Here is a 27,887-nt window from a genome sequence, read left to right on the forward strand (position 1 = left end):
AGAAATACTTGTAGGGACCAGGGATTATTAGCATGAGAGTGTTAATAATAGTGTTTTCTGTATGCACCTGTGAATTAGTGTTCTACAGAACACTGTACTAAAACAAAGAGGCATTCTCTAAACCTAATTTATTCCATGCACCTGTTGTAGATGACATCTAGCAATTGCTGTTATTATAGTAATACAATGGATCAACTTTTCATTGACTCAACGGTTTTTCATTTACTTTTCATCCCCAAATGGCAGTATACAGTCTAGCTGTGTGGTTATCTTTTAGACAAAGTCAACAAAGTATAGTGCAAAATCTATGCAGCCGCTTAAATGAATATCCAGAATGCAAAGCAGTATTCAATGTGTTGACTATTGATTGCATAAGATCACAGCTTAACATCCAATAGCAATGCTCCCATCTCTCGCAGTAATAACCCAACGTCAGCTGTGTTCAGGTGGTAAGGTGTTGGTCTGTGAACTTCACTTTGATCAACTGAAATTAAATCAAGTTGGCTTTTTACGCATGGAATTTTGTTTTTGATGCATATCATGATTAATAACCCTTGCATGTGGCTGCTAGAGATATCTTTCTTGAAAAGTTCATCAGAGATCATCAGCCTACCTTACTTGTCTATAACTATACAAATGTTCACTCATCATTGACTAGAGAGGCAGGACAGAATAGAAGCATATGTGCAAACAATGAAAATGATGGTAGCGGCAAGACACCTTCCTGAGCTGTTAACTCACTAGCTGCAGAAGCAGGCACTCAGCAAATTTTACACACACACACATACAGACACACAGACAGACAGACAGACAGACACACACACACACACACACACTCACACACACACACACACACACACACACACACACACACACACACACACACACACACACACACACACACACACAGACACACACACACAATGCTCATTGTGTTTTGGCCTGAGACATTGCCAGAATACCATACTTTATAAAAACAGCTTAACAAATCATTGACAGCAATAATTAACTACAGGTTCACATAATTGAATTCTGCTTCACCCCGTCTCCCCTCCTGCTGCTGCTGGAAGGAATGCAGGAATGAGAGCAGGAGAGCGAGAAAGCGAGAAGGAAGAGAATCCTCTCAAAGAAAGGTTACCAGGGCAAATTGTGCCCTCAGTTAAACTATGTGCTTAAGAGGTGACATGAGTGCTGGGCAAAGCCAGTGCCAACTTTACACTGAGCTGAATGGTCCAAGAACAGATCTTCTTCCATCGCTGCAGGTTCAAATGTTTGACACACAGACACACAGCTTAGATGTACTCTGAGGTACGGAAGGTTAATTGGAGGCTATCTAATTTATTTAAAGAAAGGGGTTAGGAACATTTGAGGAAGTATTTAGTTAGGCATGGTGATTAACACACACACACACACACACACACACACACACACACACACACACACACGCACAGTAATTAATCATTATAACAGCACCCAACATGTGTGTGTATGTGAATCAGTATGACAGATAGGGCAGAGCACCTTGTGTTTCCAGTTTAAACATTTAGACATTCCTGCTAGATAAACTCGTCGAGCGGGAAAGTGTGCATAAAGGCATTAGAGTTGACTCCACAGCACTCCATTACTCCCACCCTCTATTTTTCTTTGCCCTTCCTTCGTCTAGAAACAGATCAAGAGAAACATTAAATCAGGAGGATACACTTGTGTGAGTCTGTGTGTGTGCGTGTGTATGTGTGTGTGTGTGTGTGTGTGTGTGTGGGGGGGGGGGGGGGGGGGGTGCGTGTGTATTTTGAGCCATGAACCCATAAAAATGAAGGTAACTGTTTTAAGTGTTTAAGGAGTGTTTAAGTGGTTGAGTGGGAGACAGTATTGCAAGTGAAGGACCACAAATGGTAAGAGTGTAGATAGTGTATTACAGTACATTTTTATTATGCATACATCACACTTACTTTTGTATGGTGTCTGTTTTTTTTTTCTTTTTTGGAAGTTTTTTTTATAGAATAATTGGAAGAGTATCGATTTTATGTGTTCCAAGTGTCCTTCTGAGAGCAAAAAAGGGTGCAACTAACCACATTTTTGTGCAATGAAAGAAAGTAGGAAGTTGTGATGCAAAGGCTGATATAAGTTAAAGTTCTATTTTTACTGTGAATATTTGAGTTGTGTTACCATTTCCATATGTGCAGTGTATTGGAAATAATTAGGATCACACAAGTGACAACTTCTGCAAACAATTTCAGTTTTGCCTACTTTCTGATGCCACAAGTATTGGCCACCTGATACAAACAGATCGGCGGCAGCTACCCACTCCTCTCCCCTCAACACCCACCCACACGCATACCACACCACCACCATTATCACTCCCTGAATATAGCGTAAAGCTTACTGTTTACTGTGCTATGGTGTCGTCAAGATATCAAGATGCCACTGAGACATTAGAGACAGCGGTTAATTACAAACAAGTGGCGCAGATCAGAAAGCAGTTGCACCATGGAGATAAGTTACAACATAACTATAAGTAACAAACTAAATAGTTACACACATGCCCCTAGGGTAGGTGTAAATCATCAAATGTCATAGAACTCATTAATGGCAATACAGCACTTTTTCTGCCACACAGCATGATTTTTTCACTGGTTTCACTAATTAAACCAGGTTATACTGCATGTGTTATTGCTGATGTGATCACAATGCCGATGTGCATTACTGTACATCATTTCTGGAGTCTCTTCTCTAAAAAACAGGGATAGTGAATGATTATACACCTAGTTCTTAAGTACTGAAGTTGTATTAGTCAGTATCTTAAGATTCATACCATCAGGATACGCCGGTAGCTGTCTCGGTCGATTCCCCACAGTTTAAGATCAGTCTTGGCCTTCACTGTGGCAGCTCTGGGTGTCCCATAGATCAGGGCCAGCTCTCCAAAACTACCTCCTTCTCCAATGCTGGTCACCCACTCCCCGTTCACATAAACCTGCAGAAAGAGCAAAAAACACAGTGAGATAGAGATAGAGGATGTTATAGATTCTTTTCCTGTCTTTTCAGCCTTTCTATTCACCTTGAGACACCTTCTCCTCCCCTTCTTCTCCCCCTTCCTCTGTTTCGGGGCTATTTGATATGCTGGCTAGGCTTGTCAGTAAGTATTTGAGCCCAACTAAACCCTCAGATGAGACCCTCCTAAAAGGTCTTCTATCCCTCCTATCTCTCCATCCATCCCTTTTATTTCCTCTGTCTTGTCTTGGCTGAGCCTTCCCTTTGATTTGGGAGTGATGGAGGATGGGGAACTGTGGTAGACTTTGTGAGTTTACTCTCAGATCTAAAACACATAGATGCACTCTCACATGCTTGGTCACTTACAAGCACACAAGCACACGCACACACACACACACACACACACACACACACACACACACACACACACACACACAGAGCTCTATTTAGGCCAGTGACTTTAGCTCTACAGACAATACGACCTCAATGAGACACATTCAGACTGTCTCCGGGGCTGTTACGGTTTCACCTGTCGACACACTATCCACTATCTTGTTGACTTAATAAGACAGAGAGAAAAGGGGAGTGAGAGAGGGAAGTTTTATTTCTCCAGTGGCTGTTATGAATTGCCAGAATTGTTGCAAGCTATTATCCAAGGCTCAGAGTAGACCACAGGGGACTCATCCTTTACTATAAACTGGGGTGGCTTCAAATAGTGCTGGCTATGGTTACGTCAAGCTTAGAAGAACAACCGTTATGAATGAAGTGTTACATCAGAGCAGGTAAAGGTAGTAGTATTTTTTCTCAGCAGTTTCCTGACCCAGTCTTCAATTATCTCCTGACCTGCACTTTTGTTCAGTCTTCTTTGTTGTACATGTGATCCCACACGGTTAACACACTTCCATGCTACTCTATGCCTAGTAAGGTAAAGTTGTTACTGACTGATAAAACAATCATCAGTAAGTCCAAATGAGATCAGATATGGATGAGAAAACAAAACTTGCAGAAAAGGTGGTACATAGGGACTGAATATGGAAACTTCTACTGTACTGAGTAAGTAGTGTGCAGAAGAAAAACTGAAACAATTCAAGTCTTGAATAACGTATACTGTCTTGCAGCTGTCCATGAATTTTTAATATGTAATTGTATCTACAGCAAACTGTGAGTGTCTGGCGGTAATTAAGAAGCAACAAATCACAAGTGCCATAAAGTGGATGAGCAGGCAGAGTCGCTGTGTATTTCTGTTTGAGGTTACGTGTGTGTGTGAGACAATGTCTGTCTCAATGCCTCGTCTATTTGGCAGCACTTATTTAGTTTTGTTCCCATATGCCATATCCACAGTAGAAAATAATAATAAAATAAAAGCTTTTCTTACAATTTCATTACTTGCATTAGGGTAATAGTAGTAGAGTGAATTATTGCAAAGTGATAGATTTAATCATCGCCATTTAAAGATAATTAATATTTAATTACAACTAGCATTTTTTTCCAACAAGATCATCTCACATTTTGGAATGAAAGTATTAATTTCCTTTGTGGTACACCCATATAAATACATCAACCATTTGTAAGCGAATACATTTTTGTGCAGACATGAAGGGGTGTTTACATCAGTGGCAGTGGCTGTCAGCTTTCAGGCAGTTTATGGGATGCCGGCAGATTTACACCCCTGCCTAATGAGAGACATCTCCAGACTTTAATAACCTCGGCACTGAGCTTGAAGTAGTTTAGAGACTGAGTTGTGGCTGGGAGGCAGCAACTATCTGTAAAGATAGAGCAAAGGATGGTGGTGTGAGGGGAAAGGAGACACAAACGAGCACAGGGTTTTGGTGGGGATGAGGCTAAGGATAGAGGTCTTCCCCCAACTTGGGTGACATAGTTCTGGCTGTGGGACCAGATGCCAAAGATTCACCAGTGGCAGACAGGGAGAGGTTGAAGTCCCAGCTCAGAGAGAACCACCTCCAGCTGAACATATTGGAGGAGACAATAAAGACAGACTGTGATTACACCAGGCCAGTCCAACAGTGGATTTAATATAAAATTAGGTGTCTGAATATCAAATAGCCTAGGGAATATGGCTACTTATTTTGATGTCCACGCTTTGGTAGTGGTATGTTTTGGTCTTAGGAGAGTTATACATTGAATCACAGATATTAAACAAGACTACCATAAACTGAAGATAGCTGAGGCAAAGAGGGAAAAACAGAAGAAGGAAAAAACAGAGTATCTGTACACAGGATAATAGCTTCAAACAAACAATTGACAATAAAGTCAATTATCTAAAGTCAGTCTCAAGTATGCATATATTTTCTGCTTTTTCCTTTGCTAAATTTCCTATCTTTCACCTTGACCAAATAAAGGATTGTATGTGCACATAACTAACCTTCTGTAAAAAACAATCATGGCATTTTACTGTTTCCTTTTCTAGCAATGGGGCCCATAACATGTCTAATCACATTTGACAAGGCATCACCTGAAAAAATGCAAGTCAATGCAACACTGTTGGTGAAAGTTGGTTTTATACAGTCTTTCTATCAAGGCATCATCTCTACATGCAGTATTTATACACTCCCTTATTTCTGTCTCTTTCAGGTGGGTTGACTAAGTTGTGTCACGCTCAGCAAAGCTTGCCAACCTGCTTCTCCACCTCTTGCCCACTCTCAGTCTGGTACGCTGTAAGCCGATAAGGTCACTTCCTGTTTAACTTTCCGTCAGCTCCTGTTTTATCTCTCCACTTAACTTTATCGCTCTGTGTCAGGCTCACTAAGACAAAAGACGTTCTCAGTTTGTCTGCTTCACAGTGCACAGGACTCTAGCGCCACGTTCAGATTGTCATCCGAGTGGAACCGAACTTTGAAGAAAACAAAACATGAGGGCAATCCAATACAACCTGTCCATTGTTAGAGGGAAACATTGTCTCAACATAAGTGGGGAAGGCTGGGTTTTCCCACTGAGGCACAAATCCCTCTTATAGCCTACCCTTGAAAAAGGTGAATAAAAGCTAATGTAGACAAACTGCATTTTGGAATCCTCACATGGTTTGCTTAATCCCCTTCACAAATAATGGAAGAATTGACTGTAAAGAGAAAATGAAAGAGTGTTTTTGTGTATGTGCCTGTGACTACTTGTCGGCCACTTACGTCCACTTCACCCTGGTCAATCACATAAAAGTTGTCTCCTTCATCGCCTGGAGGGGAGAGAGGAAGAAAAAAACAGAAGAGTTAGAGAGAGCCTAAAAAAATATCAGCCTCCTGCTTAAGTTCTTAAAGGTGCATTTTTAAACCAAAATGGGAGACAATGTACAGTAAGAGCTTAAATTCATTTGTCAAACACTTGGACTAGAAGATCTGAATATCCTAAAACTTAGATATTAAGACACACAGGAACACATTTTCTCAAACTCTCTTCTGCATGTCTTTCTACGTCCATTCCTTCTCCTTCTTCTGCTCTTTAGAAATTGAAGGCCTCAAAAATCTTCAGGGAAGGCCTAGCTTAAAAGCCTCCTCCAAACTGCATATTTTGCTGGCCCTGCCAATATCTTCGTGAAATAGGGCCCTCGCCGGCAGAAAGTTGCAGCAACAGCAGTATTTATTACTGCTGCTTGTGTGGCTTAATAGTGGAAACTCTGAAACTGTGCTGCCTGAGCATGAAGCACTACAACACCTCAGTACAATGTTAAGTAGAGAGAGATTCATAGAATTGAACTATAATATAATGTAATATAACAGACTTTTCTTTTTTTAATCGATGATCAAAGTGCAGTTCAAAAGAGTGAACATCATGGCATAATAATGGCTTACACACAACAGTGAACACACACAAAAACAAAGCAACACAGACATTAATAGTTATGTTTTTTTTTAAATACAGTTAAATGGAAACAATTCCAAATTCATGAGTATGTATGAATGTGAAAGAAACACAAGACCAGGAAGTGTACACAAGGCTGTAATGCTCATTGCACACTAGAAAACAAAACTGTACAGTGGATGAAAAATGCAGACTTACTATTGGATCTTTACCACTGGCAGGGCAAAAATGATTAAGTATGGCCCGAGTGCCAAGCTTAATCATTTTTGCTGTTACTGGATAAATCAGGATTTATTCTCTGTGCAGTGACCATTTTAGGACTCACTGGTCAGGAAAAATGAGATTTTCATGCCAACATAAAAAAAAGGTGCAGCAGCTGATTTTTAGTAAGAATACCTAATATTAGCTTTCTCCATTTCTAAAAGGCTAGATCCATCACAACTCATTGCTGGATTGATATCAAATATGCACCACAGGCAACTCAAATTGTCAGGTTTGCTGACTGGATCACTATTGTGTCACTGATAGAAGCATTCTGTGCCTTTAAAGCGACTTGAAGCGAGCCATGGTATCTGGTTGGCCGATGTCTGCTGAAAGCATCTCGTCTGGAGATAAGGCTGAAAAATGGCAAAGTGTTCCTTTAATTATGCTATCTGTTACATAGGGCTCAGGGGAAATTATTAAAAAGGTCTGACAGCCACATGCATGAGTGCTGTGAAGCTCTCCCTGCAGCTACTTCTTACACTAAGATATAAATGCAACTCCATTCAGAGGTACAAGTGGGTAATGATGCATGAGTCTACATGACACAAGTATGCATGTGTATGCATTTCGTAGGTACCAAGAGGGGGTGTGTACGACTGTGTGTGTGTTCTTGTGTGTATGTTCACCTGAGGAGTTGAAAGGCTCAGAGCACCCTGTGTGTAAAGTTCACAGGAGTTCACACGGCTAATTAATACTGAGTGGAGAGTGCTCGTTAATCATATAGCCCTATTTGTCACACAAAATGCTTCTTGTCTGTCTGATAGTCTGTCCTAGTGGAGACCCCAGACACACACACGCACACACACACACGCACACGCACACACAACCTGCTGCAACCTGGCCCTCCGCTATCTCCCTCTCCCTGTCTCTCTCTCTCTCTTTCTTTCATCTCATCTATCTCTCTTTCAATTCCCTCTCACTCTGTCTTTCTTTTCTTCTACTCTTCCTGTCTTTTATCACTTTGGTTCTCAAGTCTTTGTGTTGCGCTCTACCAATCCCCCTGTGCCTGAGAGCCCAGGCAAATATTTGACCAGAATGTGCACACACACACACACACACACACACACACACACACACACACACACACACACACACACACACACACACACACACACACACACACACACACACACACATATATATGCTGTGTACTCAGTGGCCTTGTTTCAGCACAAGCTAATTGTCGCACACACTGCTAAGGTTCTTTGGCTGCGCTCTATAGGAGAACATGGGTTACATCCTTGACTGCTAATATGTTATGTTCCCACGATGTTGGTGCACCATAAAGCTGAACAATGTGTTGACTTATCATTTTGAAATTTCCAATTTGAAACAATAAATTCTATTCTAAACTAGTCTTAATTTTCTCTTCACAATATCAAATTGCTAATGACTGCAAGGTTGCATATATATGAGAAACAATGAAAACATCTCCACTCTTCATTTTGCATGTTATGATAGAGTAAATTCTCCCTTTGTTTAAATACCACTCGAGCCACACAGTCGATAACTTTTAGCTGTGTCTAAATAGTGTGTGATGGGCCAGTAGCAGGGGTGGTTTCTTGAAGCTGTACAGTAGTCCAGACATTAGCAATGACATCAGCGCTGTATATACTGTATACCACACTCTATAGTGTATATAACAATGGGTTGTCTGGGACCGAGGGGCCTGCAAAGTTAGCTAGACTTATTATCACCAAATTAGGGCTGATATATTCCTGGTTGCTGTCTTAGAGTAGGTGGGGGTGCCTGAGTGAGTCTGTGATCAAGTGTGTGTCTAAGCACCGACAGTTTTCCCTCATTTAGTGTTTATCAGTGTGTGCTTGGAAGATATACTCCAAGTACCTATGGGATTTTGTGCAGGTGTGAACATGGTTTTATGTAATGCTGGACATTTGTCTGAGAGAATATGTGGTTTTAGTGTTTTAAATATGTGGTTTAACCTGTCTGAGTCTGTATTTGATAGGACTTTAAGTGGGGGGCACTGGAAAAATACAGTCTGGCCCTGCTAGGCTCTGTGTTCCTTCAACAGTATACGGATGTCTAGATTGAAGGCTTTAGCGTCTGACATCTGGTGCAGACTGGGGGAATGTGTGAATGAGGCAATGAGACGGAAATAGAGGGAAAAAATACAAAAAAAAACAATTAACTGATCAATAACTGTGGCTAGGTTGATCTAATTTATGCTGAGACAGTGCAACTCAGAAGATCAAAAACCTGTTAGAACATTGCCTTCATCATGTGTCAATGTTGTCATGTATCAAGGGCTTTTATTAGTGGCTACAATTGCAATATTGCAATGTATATGTACATGAGCTCAGTTAGTTGGACCAAATTAAGTAGTAATCTTATTTTTGCTTTTGTATTATTATAACTGTAAATAGCAATTTTAATATTATTACGTGTTATAGCACCATCATGACTACTTTCATGAACTTCACTATTGTCACAATTTATTAATTATTGAAAACCAAATTGTGGTATACTCCACAATCAATTGCAGTTCTAGATACATTCAGCTGAAAGCAACATTTATACATACCTTGCTGGATGACTGTTTCTCCTGCAATGTGGGTGACAGGGAACATGGCATCAAATATGTCACTGGAGGAGAAATGAAAGAGGAGAAAGGAGGAATGAGGAGGAAGAAGGAAGGAGAGAGAGAGAAAGAGAAAGAACGAGGGAGAGAGAGAGAGAACACAACAAATATTAGATTCTAGCTATTGCAGCACATTCCCCCCACTGTTTTTCAGAACTGTTTACTCACTTCTGTACAAAAACATACAGTACACACACTCAGGAGAGTTTTCTGTGGAGGAGTGGCGTGATGGAAAAGACATAGCAGTCATCATCACTGTGTTAACTCTGTCATCTGAGGCCATTATTCACTGACAAACAAGTAGCATAGCCAAAGAGATGGGCCTAGAACTCTGGATGACCCCAACATACACACACACACCCACACAAGCACACACACACACACACACACACACACACACACACACACACACACACACACACACACACACACAAACATACACACACTTGTGCTCACACACCCACCTGAATGTGTTCTCTACTGATTTCTTCATTGTCATCCACATTCAAGAAAAGAACAAATCCAACAGGAACACATGAAGTTGTATAATTTGACTCCCACAAAACCACTGCAGTGTTATAACAATAATGATATTACTAATTATCTATTACTACTGGTGTTTATTGTAACTAGTTTAAATGGACGTACAAAGCCTAAGGGCAAGTTCTTATCAAATCAATCAGTGTTTCTGTGCATCTTTACATCTTTTTACTGTGGCACATGGACTTTAATGTGACTCTGTTCTTAAAGCCTATGATCAAAGCCTGTATCTCTGAGTGTATCTTAAAAAAGAGGCACTGAAAAAACAAACAAAGTGACGGCTGTGCAAGTACTTAATTTCTGTTTCAGCCCGGCAGGGAAAGCGCCTGTTAGACTGTTCCTAATCGGACCATTTAAATGCATGAAGCCTCAGCAGATTAAAGTTCCACTGCTGGGATGTGTTGGGACAAGAGAAAACTCAGTATCCTTCCTCTACTCCTCTCCACCCATCTCTCACCTTCAGGGTATATTTATCTATCTAATCAGTTGCATACCACTAGTCTTATAGAGAAATATAGAAAAAACAATAAAAGAGGGTCAGGCATATCAAAGACATACTGTACAAGACCTGCTGAGTGAATGTGGGGCAAGTTTGAGCCCGTTCTTGCTGTGTGTGTGTCTATGTATGTGTGTGTGTGTGAGTGTGACTGTGAGTGTGTGTGAGTATGTATCACTGCATGCGTATTTGAGCCAGTCTGTCTGTGTCTGAGTATATATTGCCTATGAAAACACGCATGTTTGTTTGTACAAAATACTGTGTGGGTGTTGAACATGTCTAAAATCATGACAGTACACTAGGCTATGCAGCACTCAGAAATGAAAACACACCTTGCTGCACATAACAGGCATAAAAAGTGTGGCTTTACATGAACCTTCCCAGTAAAGCTGCAGGTCAGCAGATGTTGGGGAGAGATCTGAGGATGTTATTGAGTGGTTTGGAAGTGAATGGACTCTGCTGGTATTTGTTTATGTGACACTGAATAAAAAGCAGACTTAAAAAGGTGGATTTGAGCCAACTACACCCACAGGTAGGCCCAGTGTGTTGCAGCTGGCCACTGACTCACACATAATCCAGGACACGCATCACACACACACACACACACACGCGTTCAAAAAACAATCTCACTCTTTGAAGTCCGCAGCCACCAGCTATAAAAACCATGGACACACTTATAGGTAATTTCATATACAATACAAATTCCAGCATGTGGTACCTTGAATGCAACCACTACACTTAGTTGTATATGTCAACATACTAACACACAAACTTACCAGTACAACATATTTTGGTGCAGACATTCCTGATTCAATAATGAATACGGACACTCTCATATGACATGCAAACTCAAACACTTTGATGGTGTTTAGTCAGAGAAACATCTGCAGGAATGCCCCGAACTCTCCTCACGTCTGTGACCACCTGCGCCCAGCATGGAATCTGTTTATTCAGGGAGCTTCGGAGCATTTGGTTTCAGGTCACGTATTACTAATATCGTGTAGTCTATCAAAGTAATTTCCTTTGCAAAAGAATGATAAAACAAGAGGAGACTAATTTAACAGGCTTGGTATTGAAGACTGTAGGCTGTACTTTGGTAGTAGTGATGATGATGATGTATCACATAGGTAGAAGGATGTTCAAGACTGAGCCACATAGTCGTAGTGAGAGGATCAAAGGCAAGCGAACCTGCGTTTGGGTAATTACCCTTGACCACCTCTCTCTTTCTATGCCCTGCTTCTCCCCATCCCCTCAGTGAATGCATCAGTGAACACAACAAAGACACTTACGCAGGTAATTACTTCCTCTCGTCTTTACCTGTCTCTCTTTCCCTTTCTTCATCTCAAACTTCCTCTAAGTCTGTTCTCGATCACTTTTTCTCTTCCTCTCCCCTCTCAATTACCCTTTTCTTCCCTCTAATTCTCTTGCTGCCCCACCTATTTCTCCCATCTCTCGGTCTATCACCCCCTCCTTGCCTGTGCAAGATGAAGTGATTAATCTTGTCCTTTCCGCTACCTGTACCCCCTTTGACCTTATGAAAAGGCAGAGAAGCGCACTAACAATGGATGTGCTGTTCTGACAGAGACAGACAGAAAAGGAGAGAGAGACAAGAGAGACCCTGCAGACTCTGTGGGGGCTAGGAAGTTCACCTCCACCCTAGGGAGGGAGACAATGCTTCTGTCATGGTTGAGATATGTGGAGATACTTCCTGGCAACACACGTGTATGTGCCCTCATGCACACATACACACACTTTAGTACACATCCATGCATGTACACAGACACAAAAATGCATCAATGTAAATACCCAAATGTTTATTTCTTTCATTCTATCCTCACTGACATCATTCTGATCTCATTTGAAAGTCTTACAATCTATCCCCCAGTACACACACACAATCCCTATCCCAATGACATCACATAGACAGTACAAAGCCCGTATGTGTGTGTGTGTTTGTTTGTAGCGCAGGAAGTAGAAGCTAGAGATAATGGCACTTCTGTAATAAAAGAGGCAGGCTATCGTGGTGATAAAGCATCAGTTTCATTGGAGGATGCCAAAAGATGCAGTCATAGGTAGAATTAACATCAAAATGGATACAATTAGAAAGAAGACACCTTTATGCAACGCCCAGCATTGTATTGTGTTGTGCTCATCATTAAACTGCGGTTTTCTGTTAAGCAAATACATGCAAGTCAAAGCCAGAGTAAAACACAGTGTGCAGCTACGTGGGAACGACAGTTTGTGTTCCTTCACTCTCACTTACACACACCACACAGCAACACCCCATTATTGTTCTCAAACAACCATAAAAATGTGGTTAGCTCGGGGGATTTCAGGCATTAATTAAATAAAATCAGGCCTGCTTGTTGTAGCTGAATTGCTTGTTGTTCTTCCTGGTTGGCGTTGACTGCCTTTCTCTCTCACCTCTTCCCTCCTTCTTAATCTCTCCTACAACACAGCTGTTTATTTGTTCAGCAGCAGATGTCTTATCTCTTACATTACTACCTCAACACACAGCACTGCCATTATGCCATTAACACCAAAGGGCTCTTTAACAGCACGGCATGCCGCCATGTCTTTGTGTTTCTTAATGGGCCGCAGAATGTTGAGTTACACAAGCCCTTAATGGGAAACCCATCCAGAATACTCAGTCTGGGTAGAAGGGGTTTTGCAATAACCAAAATCATCAACAACTGCACCGCATAGGGGAACTTCAAGTCGTGTCTTGGTTGGCTAGGGCTATGCCGCTAGTTTGGCTGGCAAAGTGTTTATGCTGTAAGTGCTTGAAAGATTAATTTTCACCAACACAGTTGATAGTATTTCAGATTGCTGATTCTGGCATGTAAGACAATAGGCTTTGTCTGCGCAATTCAAGATATAAGCAATGGCCCGAAGACAGCGAATGAACATGTGATTTGTTTAATTTACTCTGGTTTTGTGGGCTAACAAAGGCAACTTGCAACATGGTGACACAGTGATCATCCTTCACCTGATAACCAACAACTTCCCGGCTCTGACCAAACTGTAGATAGAGACAACGCAAAATAAATAACAGGTTGTACGCACCTGACAAAGGGCAAACATACCATCTTTTGCTTATATTCCCATATACACCTCCCAGATCAGGCTACTAATACAGTTTGCTGATGTAAGGCTGTGTGATAAGATGGAGAAAAACTGTTTTTTATGTGTCCTATAAGTTTGAGAGCTCTGTTTTGGTAACTTATGTTGGAATCGTAGTCTAGAAAAAAGAAGAGATACAGTGTAGGTCTCAACAAGTTTAACTGAAGTGGCAGGTTGCTATGGATGACATACTACAGTAGTGCTTTTTGTTTGGCTGCCAAGTGCAAAGTTGTCATTAGTCAGCACAATGTGTAAAGCGCAAGTAAACTCAAGATTAAGCATGCAAACATTAATTAGAGTTTCACTGATGATGGTGGTAAACACAATTGTTTACTAGCTTGTTGTGTGACTCATTCTGGGTATATCACATTGCCATGGAAAACCGCTTTATGAGGCTGACTAAGTGGTGTACAGTTTAATGTCCAGAGTTTAAAGTTGAGCACAACCAGCCAAAGTTACTCAAATGGAAGAACCAACTCACCCCACTGAGCTCTGTTAGTGTGCATAAAGCATCTAATTCAGTCTTATCTGATCACATACAGTAAACATGTATGTACATACAAGCTCATCCACACAAGACACAAGACAGAGACACATCATTGACACTTAACACAGAGGCAGTTGTATAAAAGAGTGAGCCAGAGAGAGAAAAAGTGGCAAATGAAGAAGCTATAATTATAAAGCACTGAAGCATTCAAAGAGGATATTTATGACATGAAAGCTTTTGGCACGTGCCCTGACTCTCCCTAGAGGTGCAGTGAAAAACGGAGACCAGGCCATGTCAGCTGCTGCCTATTTCTTCACACTAGCCTTCAAACTCCAAGGAAAACCCCCAGCACTGTGCGCTGTGCCCAACTACTAAATCATCAGCCTTCTCTATTCAAACTACAGTGGTGATGTAGTATAACAAAACTGGGCAGGATACTTTATAATAGAGCAGCTACAGTATGATTTTAACAAGTGCCAAATGAGTAGACAATGCACAATAACTTATACATATTTATTCTCACACACCATAAAGCCCTATTAACAGATGCATATGATCAAACACGCTGCAGAGAAGGTACAATCCAGCAAAATCCTGCAAACTGTCAGCCACTTAGTTTTATTTATAAAATAGAACAGACAAAGAAATGAAACATAAAATTGATGGAAATGAACAGAGTTGGCTATGTTCAGTTGTCTGTTTGAACTGGTCTTGGAGGTTTATAGGTGGGCATCACAGTTGGTTATGTGGTGGCAATGACCACTTAAGGATGGTCAACAATGTGGAAGAAGAGAGAAGCCTGAGGCTAGAGAGGGGGGAAAGAGAAACTTTACTTTTACAACACTCAACTGGCCTTCTCCCAGTGTGCCCTTGGCATTGGTCCTCGGGGCTCTAGGACTCCAGGTCTGATAAACATAATAGGCACCAAAACACACCGGTCTGTTGCACAATGAACAGATTTTTTTATATCCTTAATAGAATTTAAGAGTGGTTTGGACTGATATTTTTGTCTCAAAGATCTAATTGGGGCTAATGTTCTCATACGTGGAGGTCAAAGAGGTCCACGTAGAGTAAGCTCTGTGATTAAATGTTGGAAGTTGCATTTAAAACCAACAGAGGGTAGGGAGCACACACTGTTAAAGCTACACACCTGGCCTTGGTGGGTTTATAAGGGGTGTAAACCTGGACGCATCCTGTTGCCTCAAAGTGCAGACGTGTGGCTAAATATGTGTGCACTACAGTACCAAAGCACCTGACGGATACTGTGTTTATTCTGGTAATACACTGCTGCTAAAACCTGCTGAGGGAAACACTGTCATTTACATAAACTGTAAGATGCAGAGTTTTCCATAAATCTGTATAAGATGGTGAGATGCATCATTTTTTATTCTTTCAAAGCCAGATGACATCTCACAAGCTATGAACTGGAGAACTGACTGCTTAGTCAGATACACACAGACAGCAGTCAGACAGCAAACACCTCATTAACACTTATTTAAAGGAGGGTAGCTGTTACTGACATAAAATGAAGCATACATCTTCATTGCTATTTCTTTGATGAAATTTATTCAGAAACTGGTGTTGGTGAATAGTCAAGAGGTGCAGTTGTCCAATCAGATTATGATGATGAGGAGGGTAGAAAAATGTCCTAGATGTAAGATGACCAAATGAACAAATTGTGTAAATTAAGGAGCCTATGACAGTGTGGGAACTGTTCATGATAAAGAGTAGCTATAATACAGTACAGTATCTGCTATGTAAATACACTGTATTAGGAAATACAGTAATATACAAAAAAACACAAAAAAACAATTTGTAGAGGAATTTCCATTCAAACTGGAGGAAAGACCAACTGCCACAGTAGCTTTCCTGAAAAACCTTTGAGCCTAATTGAGGTAATAGTCGTCAGACACACTGTAAAATATCAGGCTGAACTACCACTGAACTGGCACTGGCACCTTGGACCCTGCTAGCCTGCCAATGCCAACTTCATGAGAGGGCAATCCGGCCTTATCACCTCCTTAACGAGCCCAGTGCTTTCCTCACACTGTCATGCCAGCATGACAAGGGTAAGGACGGGGTTGAAAGTGTTTGTTTAGACATAAGAAAAAGTAGAAACAGAGAGACAGTATAAGACAGGTTAGGCCTACTACCAGACCCAGCTAAATGAACACTTTGTTCACACACACATACACACACACACACACACACACACAAACTTTACAAACATAATTTACGTCTGCCATCAGTTTTAATGGCAGGCGTGATAATGATGTGGAGGTCGTACAATCAAATTCCTCTTCTGTGACTACTGCTTGGAACAAACCCATCCGACACACACACATACGCGCGCGCTTACTCACAAGTACACACATTCACGTTGGCACCACGGAGGTGAGAGGCAGAGTTGCATGGCAGTGGAAGAAAGGACCAGACTGAGGAGGAAAGGAGTTTGAGAGGGGTTGAGAGGGGTTGATAGGACGATGTGAGGAGAAAGGAAGATGTGTTACAGAGCAGAGAGCAAACATCAAGTACTTTGACAGTATCCTGATGGTAAATATAAGCCTGATCAGAATCTTTGATGTTTTAAATCATAGGATTGTTATATGTTCCTACAGAAAATAGCTGAATAGCTTCCAGGCAAAGTACTCAGTTAGCTGAAATGGCGTCTTGTGGATTGACATCTAATCTATAATCTCCTTTCTCTCCTGTATTCTGTACATAGAGAACACACATTATCATGAAAATTGAAGCTGGATTAAGAAAAGGGATATAAATAAATGTGACTCACTATTACAGCTAAATCACAGAGTACATAGCTGGCGTTCTGGTGATATGGATAAAGGTTTCGTGCTCCCTCACTGCCAGACTGATGTGTGCATTGAGCATGACAAGACTGTTTTACAGACCTACCTGATGATCCAACGCACACCACCTGCTGATACAGCCATGATGTCAGCCTATAAACATCACAAACATGTCCAACCCTGCCGCCTCTCCCTTTCTTCCATTTTCTCTTCTCATATTTTCTATGTAAAGTGATTATACCGCTGTGCTGTTGATAAGAATAATAACCCTATTTTTGTCTTTGCTTACTTTAATTTTCCTTACGTTGTCAACCTAGGTCATTCAGTATTTTCAGTGCTTGTGCATTTTCACACTTCCTAATGTCTCTGTTGTTTGCCCCAGGGCAGGAAAAAGCAAGCCTAGTCCTCCACTTAAAGGGAAAAACGGTCAAGCTGAATCAGGCGCTGACAGGACTAAGCCTCTCCCTCTCTGATGTGTCTACAGGGGACATGTCACTGGAATGAGGGAAAGAAACAGACAGAGAGAGAGGGAGAGACAGAAAGAGAGGGAGACATGCTTTCGACCTCACCTGGTATGCAGAGTTAAAAAGACATAATTCCGCCAAATGCAAACAAATATATTACACACAGATGAAGTAACTCTATATATTATGTACAGGTGCCAAAAGTTGTGTTTCATTCTCTCTCTCTCTCTCTCTCTCTCTCTCCCTCCCTCCCTCCCTCCCTCTCTCCCTCCCTCCCTCCCTCCGTCTCTCACTCTCTCAAACACACACACACACACACACACATATCCTGACACGTCGCTAAACATCACAAGACCTGCGGCTGCCTCCAGGGCATGTCCTTTCCTCTCCTCTCTCCTCCGCCCTCCCTCCCTCATTCCCGCTTGCAGAAGACAAGCACTGGAAAAAGATAAGCATTTGAGAAGCAGATCGGGACAAAATAGTTTTTTGTTGGGAGTTTAAATCTCCGAGGTGTTTACACAAAATGGCACATTATACATGCACGCTGAAACACATTGATACAAACTGAAACTGAGATGGAGAGGAAGAGGAAGGTGTGTGTGTGTGTGTATGTGTGTGTATAAACCTCATCAACCAGTGAGTGAGGTAATAGGTGCATTGGGTGCATGCAAGGGAGAGAGATAGTTGACATTCAATTGCTGACATCTGACTGACGTAAGGCCTTCCCTGCTGTAAACAGACAGCTTCATCCGACACACAGCCTGCAGACCTGGACAGTGTTGAGCAACCAGCTAGCACCTTGGAATGTGCTAATGTTAGCAGCTTACTAACTGAGAACCTCATTGAAAACTATAACAACAACATATGTCAACTTGCTGAGGCTGCACAATTCTGCTTACAATGAGAGCTGTAATTTTCTCACTCAGAAGTGACAGCACAAGTTTCAGTCACAATTCTTTGGGAGAGTATTTTTAAATAAAAGTACCTATCATGTATTATCCTCGTGACTGTATGAGCTTTTTGGGTATGGTGATCCTCAAATGGTTTTGGATCCTCAAACTACTCGTTTAAGGAAAAAGCCTGCTGTTGTGCACGTTTGGGTGGCCTAATTTTTTCTTTTCGAAAGGATATTCTTTCAATATGTTATTCTATCTCTCTCTCGCTTTCTATCTTATACACATCAGATTTCTTTTTGTTTCTGCATTTACACTGTCCAATGTGTGGTATACAACAATCTTGCAAGTTGTTACAAGTGCTTGGTGAAATGCAACAGATCTTCCTGCTATTGCAAATACAGCAGAATTGCTGTCATGTATTAGGTTTTTATAGAAGTGTGAATCAAAATACTGAAGCACTTTATCGCAAAAATCTGTAAAGCCCTAAAACTTACTGAATGCCTCCTGGATAGTCAAGTTACTGTACACACTGTAATTAGATAACACCATTTGTCATTAATCTTTTAAAAGAAGCAATTACCTGAAAAGTCCAATTGCTCTACAGGGGTTTAAAATCTACACATTTAAAGTCATCAAACATGGAAATGGGTTGCCCACCTCTAATCTGAATGAAACTCAACCAGAGTGACACTCACATATCAATGAGGATGTCATGGGAGAATTAACATGCTATAACAAGACTCTTGTCTGTGCCTGTGCACTGGAACCTATCACAGTAGAATAGACAAAGCAGACGGGATGTATACAATAGGAGGCCAAGGCCAACCAGGAGTATTCTGTAAGGCACTGGGCTGCTCTGTCCCTGGCTAATGTGTGGTGGTCAGTGTGTGGGTTGTACTTTTGGCCTGGTTGTGCTATAAAGCCACTGAAGGGTTGCAGGAACATCATGTCCTCACAGCAGGGGCAAACACTCACTGGGAAGTCAATGTCATGCACACTGGCACATTTACCCTACATATTCATTTACATGAAATGAAACATGACACTGTCCACAATTACAAATACCATGCAGCATTCCAATCCACTATACTACCACACACTGACGTACACACATCGGCGTGTGTAAGCTTCAAAATGCGAGTACTGATTTCTTTAATATACTTGCTCTCTTCTACTGCACTTCTGTCACTCTCTCAGCAACTGAAGTACTCAGTCAGGCCCAGGGCCATTTTGTGAGGTGAGACTAAAGGGGATTCATGGTTTCACCTGATGTAGACATTTGATCCAACTTTTCAGATACAAAATTAAGTCAAGTTTCTTTCTTCATTCCTGTTTACTGCGAGACACACATGTACTGTACACACACATGTACAGAAACACAGAAACACATACTTTTGTATACACCTCTTTTGTAAGCACATCGCAATCTGTGAATGCATAAATGAACAGGAAAACACATCTAACCCCCACATGCAAACATGCAAAAACACACACACACTCACATTGATGGTATAAGCAGCTGAAAAAGCAGGGTTGAATCATAACTAGATGGAAAACTGTCCTGTACTGACTCTGGGGTACATTTTGGAAGGAATACTGCTTTCTGAATGACTCCAGACACTAACACCACTACATGACTCACAATTAAGGGGGCAGAAGAGGCAGCAGGGGACAGGTTGAAATACAGCAGAGGATAAGAGAGAGGACAAAAGTTTCCGACTATGTGTTCATGTGTCCCAGGCTTGGGATCATGTAACTTGGCTGATAAGAACTTCCTACAAATTATTATGTGTGTATGTGGGTGTCCCATGGTTTGCATGGGCGTAAAGGTGAAGTTGTCTGAGCTGAGGCAGAGATGTTGTGTGCTGGGGGAGGTGAGACTGCTGTCCTGCTCTGAGTGCTGGATGGTGGTGGGGATGGTGGTGGGGATGGTCGAGGTTCAGTCAGGCCTGCAGCTCTCCTGTGGAGAGTGACCTCATCGCCTGGCCCCTGGCATTGTGGCAGCAGCACAAAGCCACGCAGGGGACAGAGGGAGAAGACTACACATGAATGTGGGGGAGGGACTGGATTTGAGTGTGGATGTAGACGTGAATGAGCCTGCATGACTGAGAAAGGGAGAAAGACAGGAAGAGAAAGAGAGAGAGAGAGTGCTAAATTCTGAAAAAGGGGGAAAAGAGGACCACCGGGCTCTCAGGAAGAACAGGGATGAGAACACACAAAGAGTCAACGAGGAAATCAGCAAGACAGGAAATACAAACACGCACGCAAATAAATAGACTAAACAACAAACAACATAAACCTGCTAATTTGTTCATGCTTCGAATTGCTGTTATTGCTCAGCCCATAAAATACCAATCATAGACTGAGTCAAACATCCTCACAACTCTTCCACCTGAACACACAAAGAAACAGGACCTTTCAGTAACAGGAAAAAACAGACAAATAACCATAAAGCCAGCACACACACACACACACACACACACACACACACACACACACACACACACACACACACACACACACACACACACACACACACACACACAATCAGGGTACGAGAGACTACAGGATACTTCCTCTGTCCTCATCCCAAATTCTCATCTATAAGTGAATTGAGTGGGAGAATTGTGTGCAAGTGTATACTATTAATCTTGGATATATGTACTTGTGTGTATGTGTGGCTAACAGAGGCAATGACTCAAGTGATATCTAGTTAATATCTACAGTATATTATCTGTGTGTGGCAAAAACACCCTCTAGAGGCAGCTATATGGTAACAACACACTCTGAGTGTCACTGTGTGTGTGTGTGTGTGGATGTCAGTGTTGATGTATGTAAGTGTGTGATTTTGGATTGAATCATACTGTATATTTAGAAAAACAGTTTTGACTGCATTGTTAATTGCAGAAATGGAGGCTTAAGACAGAAGAGGCTGTCTGTGTTTCAAACATGATCCCGGCAGATGGGATCATGTTTGTTCGTCTGCATCAATAATGAAGATATGAGCTTGATTCAAATGAGCAAGCTATCAGATATGATGATAAAAGATGTGCTCATCCGATATAGCTACACAGCACACTATATCTACCATTGCATCTTCTTTGTTCTTTTGCCCCTTCGTGATGGCCTTAGATAAACTTCCACTGGAACACGAGACAAGACAAATCTCTCTTAGGTGATGTTTGTTTACTTTAAGTTTTCTGTCATTCGCTGATTTATTTATTATTGTTTTTGCACCTCTTCAGGCAAACAAACTCTCTCACACACACACACACACACACACACACAATGAGTGCCAGTACACTAAAGATGTTCCGCGTCCATCGGCAGGGGCTAGTGGAGAAGGTGCAGAGGTCAGGGTTTAGGGGTCAGAGGTCAACTAATCGGTCACTTCATCAACTCATTACTCTGCTTGTTAATTAGAGGATTAAAGCAGACAGGATGAGGTAAGCACCACCTCTTTACAACCCCTTTCCCCATTCTATCTTTAGCTGAAACATTTAAACGGAAAAATTTAGCTTATACAAAATTTGTTTGACTTGATTCTCCATTATATATCTTACAATTGGGTCGTGTGCTGAAAAGATTTAACAACTCCTGTAACCAGATGGTAACTTGTTATTTTAGAATTTGGCTAGCTCTGCCAAGACAGCTCAAGTAATGGGGTGGACAGGGTTTCCTTATGCCTGCCAGAGTATTTATGTCGTTATAAAGGGAGCACGGCTTCTAGTGTCTGTACTGTACCCAGGAGAGTGTTTTGTGGTTGGACTAATGCAGGCAAAAAGGACAAGACAACTTGATGTGAATGCATGTGTTTAGCTCTCAGCTATTTCTGAGATGAATTCTTCTCTAAATATAACCTCAAAGAATTGCTGCAATATCTTTCTCTTCCTGCATTTCCCTCCATCGCAGCCCTGTGCACAGCATGAGGGATCATCAAGGTCATTTATCCAGGTGTGCAGAAAAAATGAGAAAAGCATAAACACATACACGTCCCACTGATATCAGAAGTTTCATTTCATATCACCTCGGTAGGAAGTTAGATAAAGAAACTATTACAGTAGGAACTAAAAGAAGTGTTTAAACAGGCAATATCGCTTCTATTGACCGTATTAAAAGACTGATATTCAATGGACATTTAACAAGGGGGAAGTGGTGGGAAGATAGGCAAATCCCATTTGAGGTTGCACCTGGATAAACATCAGTGCAGGTAAGCACATGCCTACACACACATACACACAAATCACCTGATTCTTTCTGTTATCAATCCTCACATTTTCCTATCAAAACCTTTAATCTGAGAAAGATTGTCATAGAAGTGCTGTTAGTTAGCTGAAACCGAACAGAATAATCGGACAATCAGATGGTAAGATGAGATAATAGTTTCAGTCGATATGATAACAACTACTGTACGGATACAGTATTGAGACAGGTGGTTGCCAGCTGATTTGGGTGTTGGCAAAGCAAGCTTAGGACAATGTGAAACCAAACACCTGTTCCCAGCTTATCTTGTGCACTTGTGAGTCTGTTTGTGTGAGCATATCGTAATGAGGTCATTACGGCAGCTAATGGGCAGCGAATAGGGAGGTCAACCCAGTGGCCTGATGAGAACAACACCGTGGTAGAGGTTCAGACTCAAGTTTAGAGACTAGCCAAAGTCAAAGAGATAGACAGAGACTAAGTCCTCTGATGGTACAGTACATGTTCACTACTTTTTAGTTTGAATAACAGATAACCATGGCCATCTTATTTTGCAAAACTAAATATCCCTAATGTTGCACTGTATTTACACTGGTGCAATGCATAAGTGCTATATGTATGTATGTCTAGTATAGGACAAATCTTAACAATATGTATAAAACTGCAATAACAAAAACAATGTGTTCTTGAAATTTGGAGGGCAGACAGCTGAGGAAAGATGCCCTACACACACACACACATACACACACACAGTGTGTGTGTATCACACACACACACGGCTGGAGGAGCTCATAAGATTTGAGGCCATAAAGTGTGACATATGGACTGGTGTGTTAATCAAAGACTCCACATTCACAGCTGGAGCAGACTCACTGGGAACACAATCTTGACTTGCATTCTTGAAAATGTATGTGTGTGTGCATGTGTGTATTTCTCATGATAACATAATCCCTGTCATCCTTTGTAGTGCTGGTGGTAGTGTGCCTGTTTATGTGTGTACATTGGTTTTATGCATGTAGGGTGTGTTTGCTTGTTTTCCTTCACTGCAGTTCTCTTTGCTGTTCATAAAATGTATAGTACGGATCCCAATTTTTTGGTGTTATGTCTATTTATCACCACAGTTCACAGTTCAAGTTCAGGATATCAGTTGAGTTTTGAGATGGAAAAAAGAAGACAGAAAAGCAAGGTAGGGGATGTAGGTAACAAAAAGAGAGGCATTAACATTTCTGTTGTGTTCCCTTTTCCTTTGTTTTTGCTTTATTGCACTCTCTGTGTCTCATCTTTGCTTATTCTCAGGTAGCACAGCCCTTCACAAAACTTTTTTTTAAAGGCTTATTTACATTTTTAGCTTGCTAAACAAATATCTTTGCTCTTGCTCGATTGTCAAAATGCTCTTCCTTATACTCTGCTTTCAACTCAGACTATACTCAAAAACTCACAAACACCCTTTATCGTTACATTTACAAAAACAGGACATAATCAAAGGAGAGACCACTGTTTTAGTTTAAGTGATACTGTGCCTTCCCAGATCTTTTTTTTCTGGTCTGGACCAATCCTGTAATTGTACACACAGTCATCTCAGCTGCAAAACAATAGATTAATAATGTAGCTCCACTGCTGAGAGACTTGAAACTCTGAGACTGTAATCTTAAAAAATGTACACACATATTTACATGGATAGACTTTGTCCACTGTGACTGATATTTATCCAGCAAGCAACAAGGATGCACGCAATGGTCTAACTTTCAGAGCTGTCTCTGAGGGAATTAACTAAACTAACCAGGAAATCACTGTAAAGCCTCTGCAGTGTCAGCTGCGTGCACATGGACACATTTTTGGCCAAGTGAAAAAGTAAGCACACAGTCAACACTTGCAACCCATTTATTATAACATACCATTTTAAGTCACGGACTGGCATGATATATGGTTACTAACTACCATGTTATCAACATTCTGATCGTTAAAATTTGTACATGTGACTTATTAGTGGTCCTAGTGTTTATGAGTAGCAGACATAAATCATGTTCCATAGGACGTCATAGATTTTAATTGCTATCTACAGAGTGTGATATTTGATTATGTCTTTTAAATTTTTGCTCAAGAGACATAAACACTCAAAGGAGGTGGAGCAACAATACCATAAAAGGGAAAGTCGAAAATGTAGAAAAAGTAGTCAACCACTGCTTACAGAGCAAGTACAGTCTCCCTGAATTCCTAGAAAGGCAGATAAGTAACTTAAGAAGATGAGGTTATAATTATGGATGAGAGACTGAGCAACAGAGGACAAGACAACACAACAAGACAACAAGGGAAAAAAAGAGGGCAACAAAAAAGAAAAAAGTGATGAGAAGAAAAATAGAGCAGTGGAGAGCGCAGAGACACAAAAAGGGCTCCGTTGTTTTCAATCTTGCTCATTACTGAAGGGGATGATAGCATAATATAGTGCTAATGGGGGAACAAATTGTGTGGTGTTCAGCTTACATAACTGCTGAGTGACTAATCACACACACACACACACACACACACACACACACACACACACACACACACACACACACACACACACACACACACACACAGCTTTCACCTTCTGGTTTTCCTCTCTGTCTCTCACACACACACACACCTTAATTGAGCTTTAAGCCAATTACTGACCAATGCAAAACAGAATTACAGCATGGAGAAGCAGATTGCATTCAATCAACTGTCATCTTCTTGACCCATTGCCCTGATGTCAAGCAAAACACCTGCATGGTCCTTCAATACTGATGCAATACCAAAAATAACAGTCTACTGTCACTGTCTTCTCAGCCAATGATACCACAAATGCAAGGGCATGTGATAACCCAAATAGCCAGCTGTTTGCAGAACGAGAGAAGAGCGAGAAAGAGAGAGGGAGTGAGAGGCAGAGAGAGATAACCGTACAGTCAGACTCCATCTGCTAATGTGCGTCAGTCCTTGACAGCTCTGGCACATCTTAAGAAGCCAATGTACTTCATACCGTGACTTCATCAGTGCCAACAACAGACGGGATCAACAAGCAAAAATTATTGCTTCAAAGTTTGGCTTCATTCGCTGTTTTGCTGCTGTAATAATGTGGATACACACTACTATTATGAATTAGTGATATTGTACAACATGTAGTATCAGCCACCTTCTCAGGAAAAGTTTTGTGACGTTCCTTACCAATGAGAACATGTAGTGTGCACTCCAACAACTGAGCCATGTGCAAAGGCCTGCTGGTTGCTGTGTGTAGTTTTTCATTAATTCTGGAGGACCACATTGGCCATACATCAATACACTTCTGTCTGTAGGGGCTCCAGGCGTGACAACCGCAACATAACCGCAATGCGACCAAGCCACCAGCCAGCCATCCAACATCATCAGCTGAAAGTGAGGAGTGAGGAAGAACAGAAGAGATGGAGGGAGAGCAATGGAGAGAGGAATAGAGAAAGGAAGAAATTGTAGCCAACTAACTGCCATGTCGCTGTACAGTCTAGCAAGTAGGACATGGTCTTACCCAGTTTTCATGAGCTGAGAGCCTTCAGCACTGCTAGCTGCATGTTCACCCACAAATCCCACAACAACGAATTCCTGTATGTGCAGCATTAATGGTTGATGCTAACTGTATGTAGTGAGACAGCAAACATGACAGCCAGTCGAATAAATTCTAAATCATGCATGGTTTCATTGGCTGACGATGCTACCATTAAATAGCTTGGCATGCCAAGAGGCCTTGAGTACATTAAAACCTGATGGTTTACGGTCCAGTGGCATACATTTTTCTGGTGTAGCTTTAATCTGCCACATCAGCCACCCAAGTATATGGTTTTTCAGACTGTCTAGATCTATAACATGTTGCACTTTGTTCTGCACTGCGACAGAGGCACTGACGTGCAATCAGAGATCTGTGTGCCTGTGCCAAAGGAGCACGGTAAATTGTCAGCTGACGAAAGACTGGAAAGAGGGTATTTTGGGTTTGGTCTGCAGAGGCTTTAGCCAACAGGAAAGCTCCGGTGTTTTCCTCTCCATGGGGCATAATGGATTCTCTCCGCCAATGAAACACTATTCCGGCTGGCGGTCCAGCCCGGCAGCCACCTGAGAGCCTTTCCCACAACGCCCTCTACCCTTGTCAGTGCCAGACCCAGCCATCACTGGAGATATGGGACAGATGGGAGGATGGAGAGAAGAAGAATGTGAAGGAACAATGAATAGGAGCAGATGGTATGAAAAAAGGGAGGAATGGAGGGAAATTGGCATCACTCTCTCTCAAAGCAGACTATGGAGAATTGTTGAATTCTGACCAGTGTGTCTGTGAACCACCGCCCATATCTGAATACACAACATCATACTGACATAATCACAAGTTACCATAACAGCCAACAACACAACACAATACAACATACATAAAGATCCAGTTGCCCCCTTACCCACCCTTCGCTGTATCCCCCTCCTCCTCTGCCACATCTGTCCATGTTCAATCCTCCTCCTCCTTCTGTCCTGTCTCTGCAGACCTGAGGTGCTCCCTAAGCAGGCAACACTGGCACACAGTGGCCACGAGGGCAATACACTAGACTGGAACAATGGCCTGTTCATGACTGCATACAAACATGCACTCATAGTCCACACACACGTTTGGCTCTCTGGAATCACACTAGATGCTGTGCAAACCCATTGAAGTTGTCATATGTCATGTAGTCATAAAGTTTTTGTTACCTTCTCTCATTGTCGTCCAGGTGAGCAAACAGCACATTCTTGGAGATTGCCTTTGCCAAGGCGGTCATGGTCTTGTAGTCCTTTGGGATCACCTGTATAGACAAAAATATTCATAACAGTAAAGCGCCACACTATGCAGGTGGACACATGAAACAAACCAGTGCAAACACATAATAGGCCTGACTTCAAAAGCAGAGTAAATTGAGTAATTAAAGAGCAGCGTACTGGCAAACACTGAAAGGAATATCCCGCACGTGTGTCTGTGTATTTATGGGAAAGCCCATCTGTTCAGGGATTACAGTGAAAATGTCACAAAGCCCTAAAAAAATCACAAGAGGACTGAACTCATTCATAAAACATGCATTTTCATGTCCCGGACTCAGTGGTGTGTGTATGTGTCCATGGGAAGGGAATGGCAAAGTCTGTAGCCACAACAAAGCCACAGAAGTCGGTATTTATAAAGAGGCATCTGAGAAGAGAATTTAAGCTCTTTTTAT

The 27,887-nt window shown here is 41.6% G+C and overlaps 1 protein-coding gene across 1 annotated transcript in view; it reads right to left on the reverse strand.

Annotated features, from left to right (window-relative positions):
• prkar1b (protein kinase, cAMP-dependent, regulatory, type I, beta) overlaps positions 1-27,887 on the reverse strand; it is a 63,979-nt gene that overhangs the window by 15,185 nt on the left and 20,907 nt on the right. Inside the window, exons 4-7 of the mRNA XM_053337891.1 lie at positions 27,391-27,482; positions 9,605-9,666; positions 6,129-6,175; positions 2,813-2,971 (exon numbers count right to left, since the gene is read on the reverse strand). Of these exons, the coding sequence (XP_053193866.1) occupies positions 2,813-2,971; positions 6,129-6,175; positions 9,605-9,666; positions 27,391-27,482 (360 nt within the window). The remainder of the gene's footprint in view (positions 1-2,812; positions 2,972-6,128; positions 6,176-9,604; positions 9,667-27,390; positions 27,483-27,887) is intronic.

This window comes from Scomber japonicus, chromosome 18 (assembly GCF_027409825.1).
Source record: "Scomber japonicus isolate fScoJap1 chromosome 18, fScoJap1.pri, whole genome shotgun sequence".
Classification (NCBI taxonomy): Eukaryota; Metazoa; Chordata; class Actinopteri; order Scombriformes; family Scombridae; genus Scomber; species Scomber japonicus.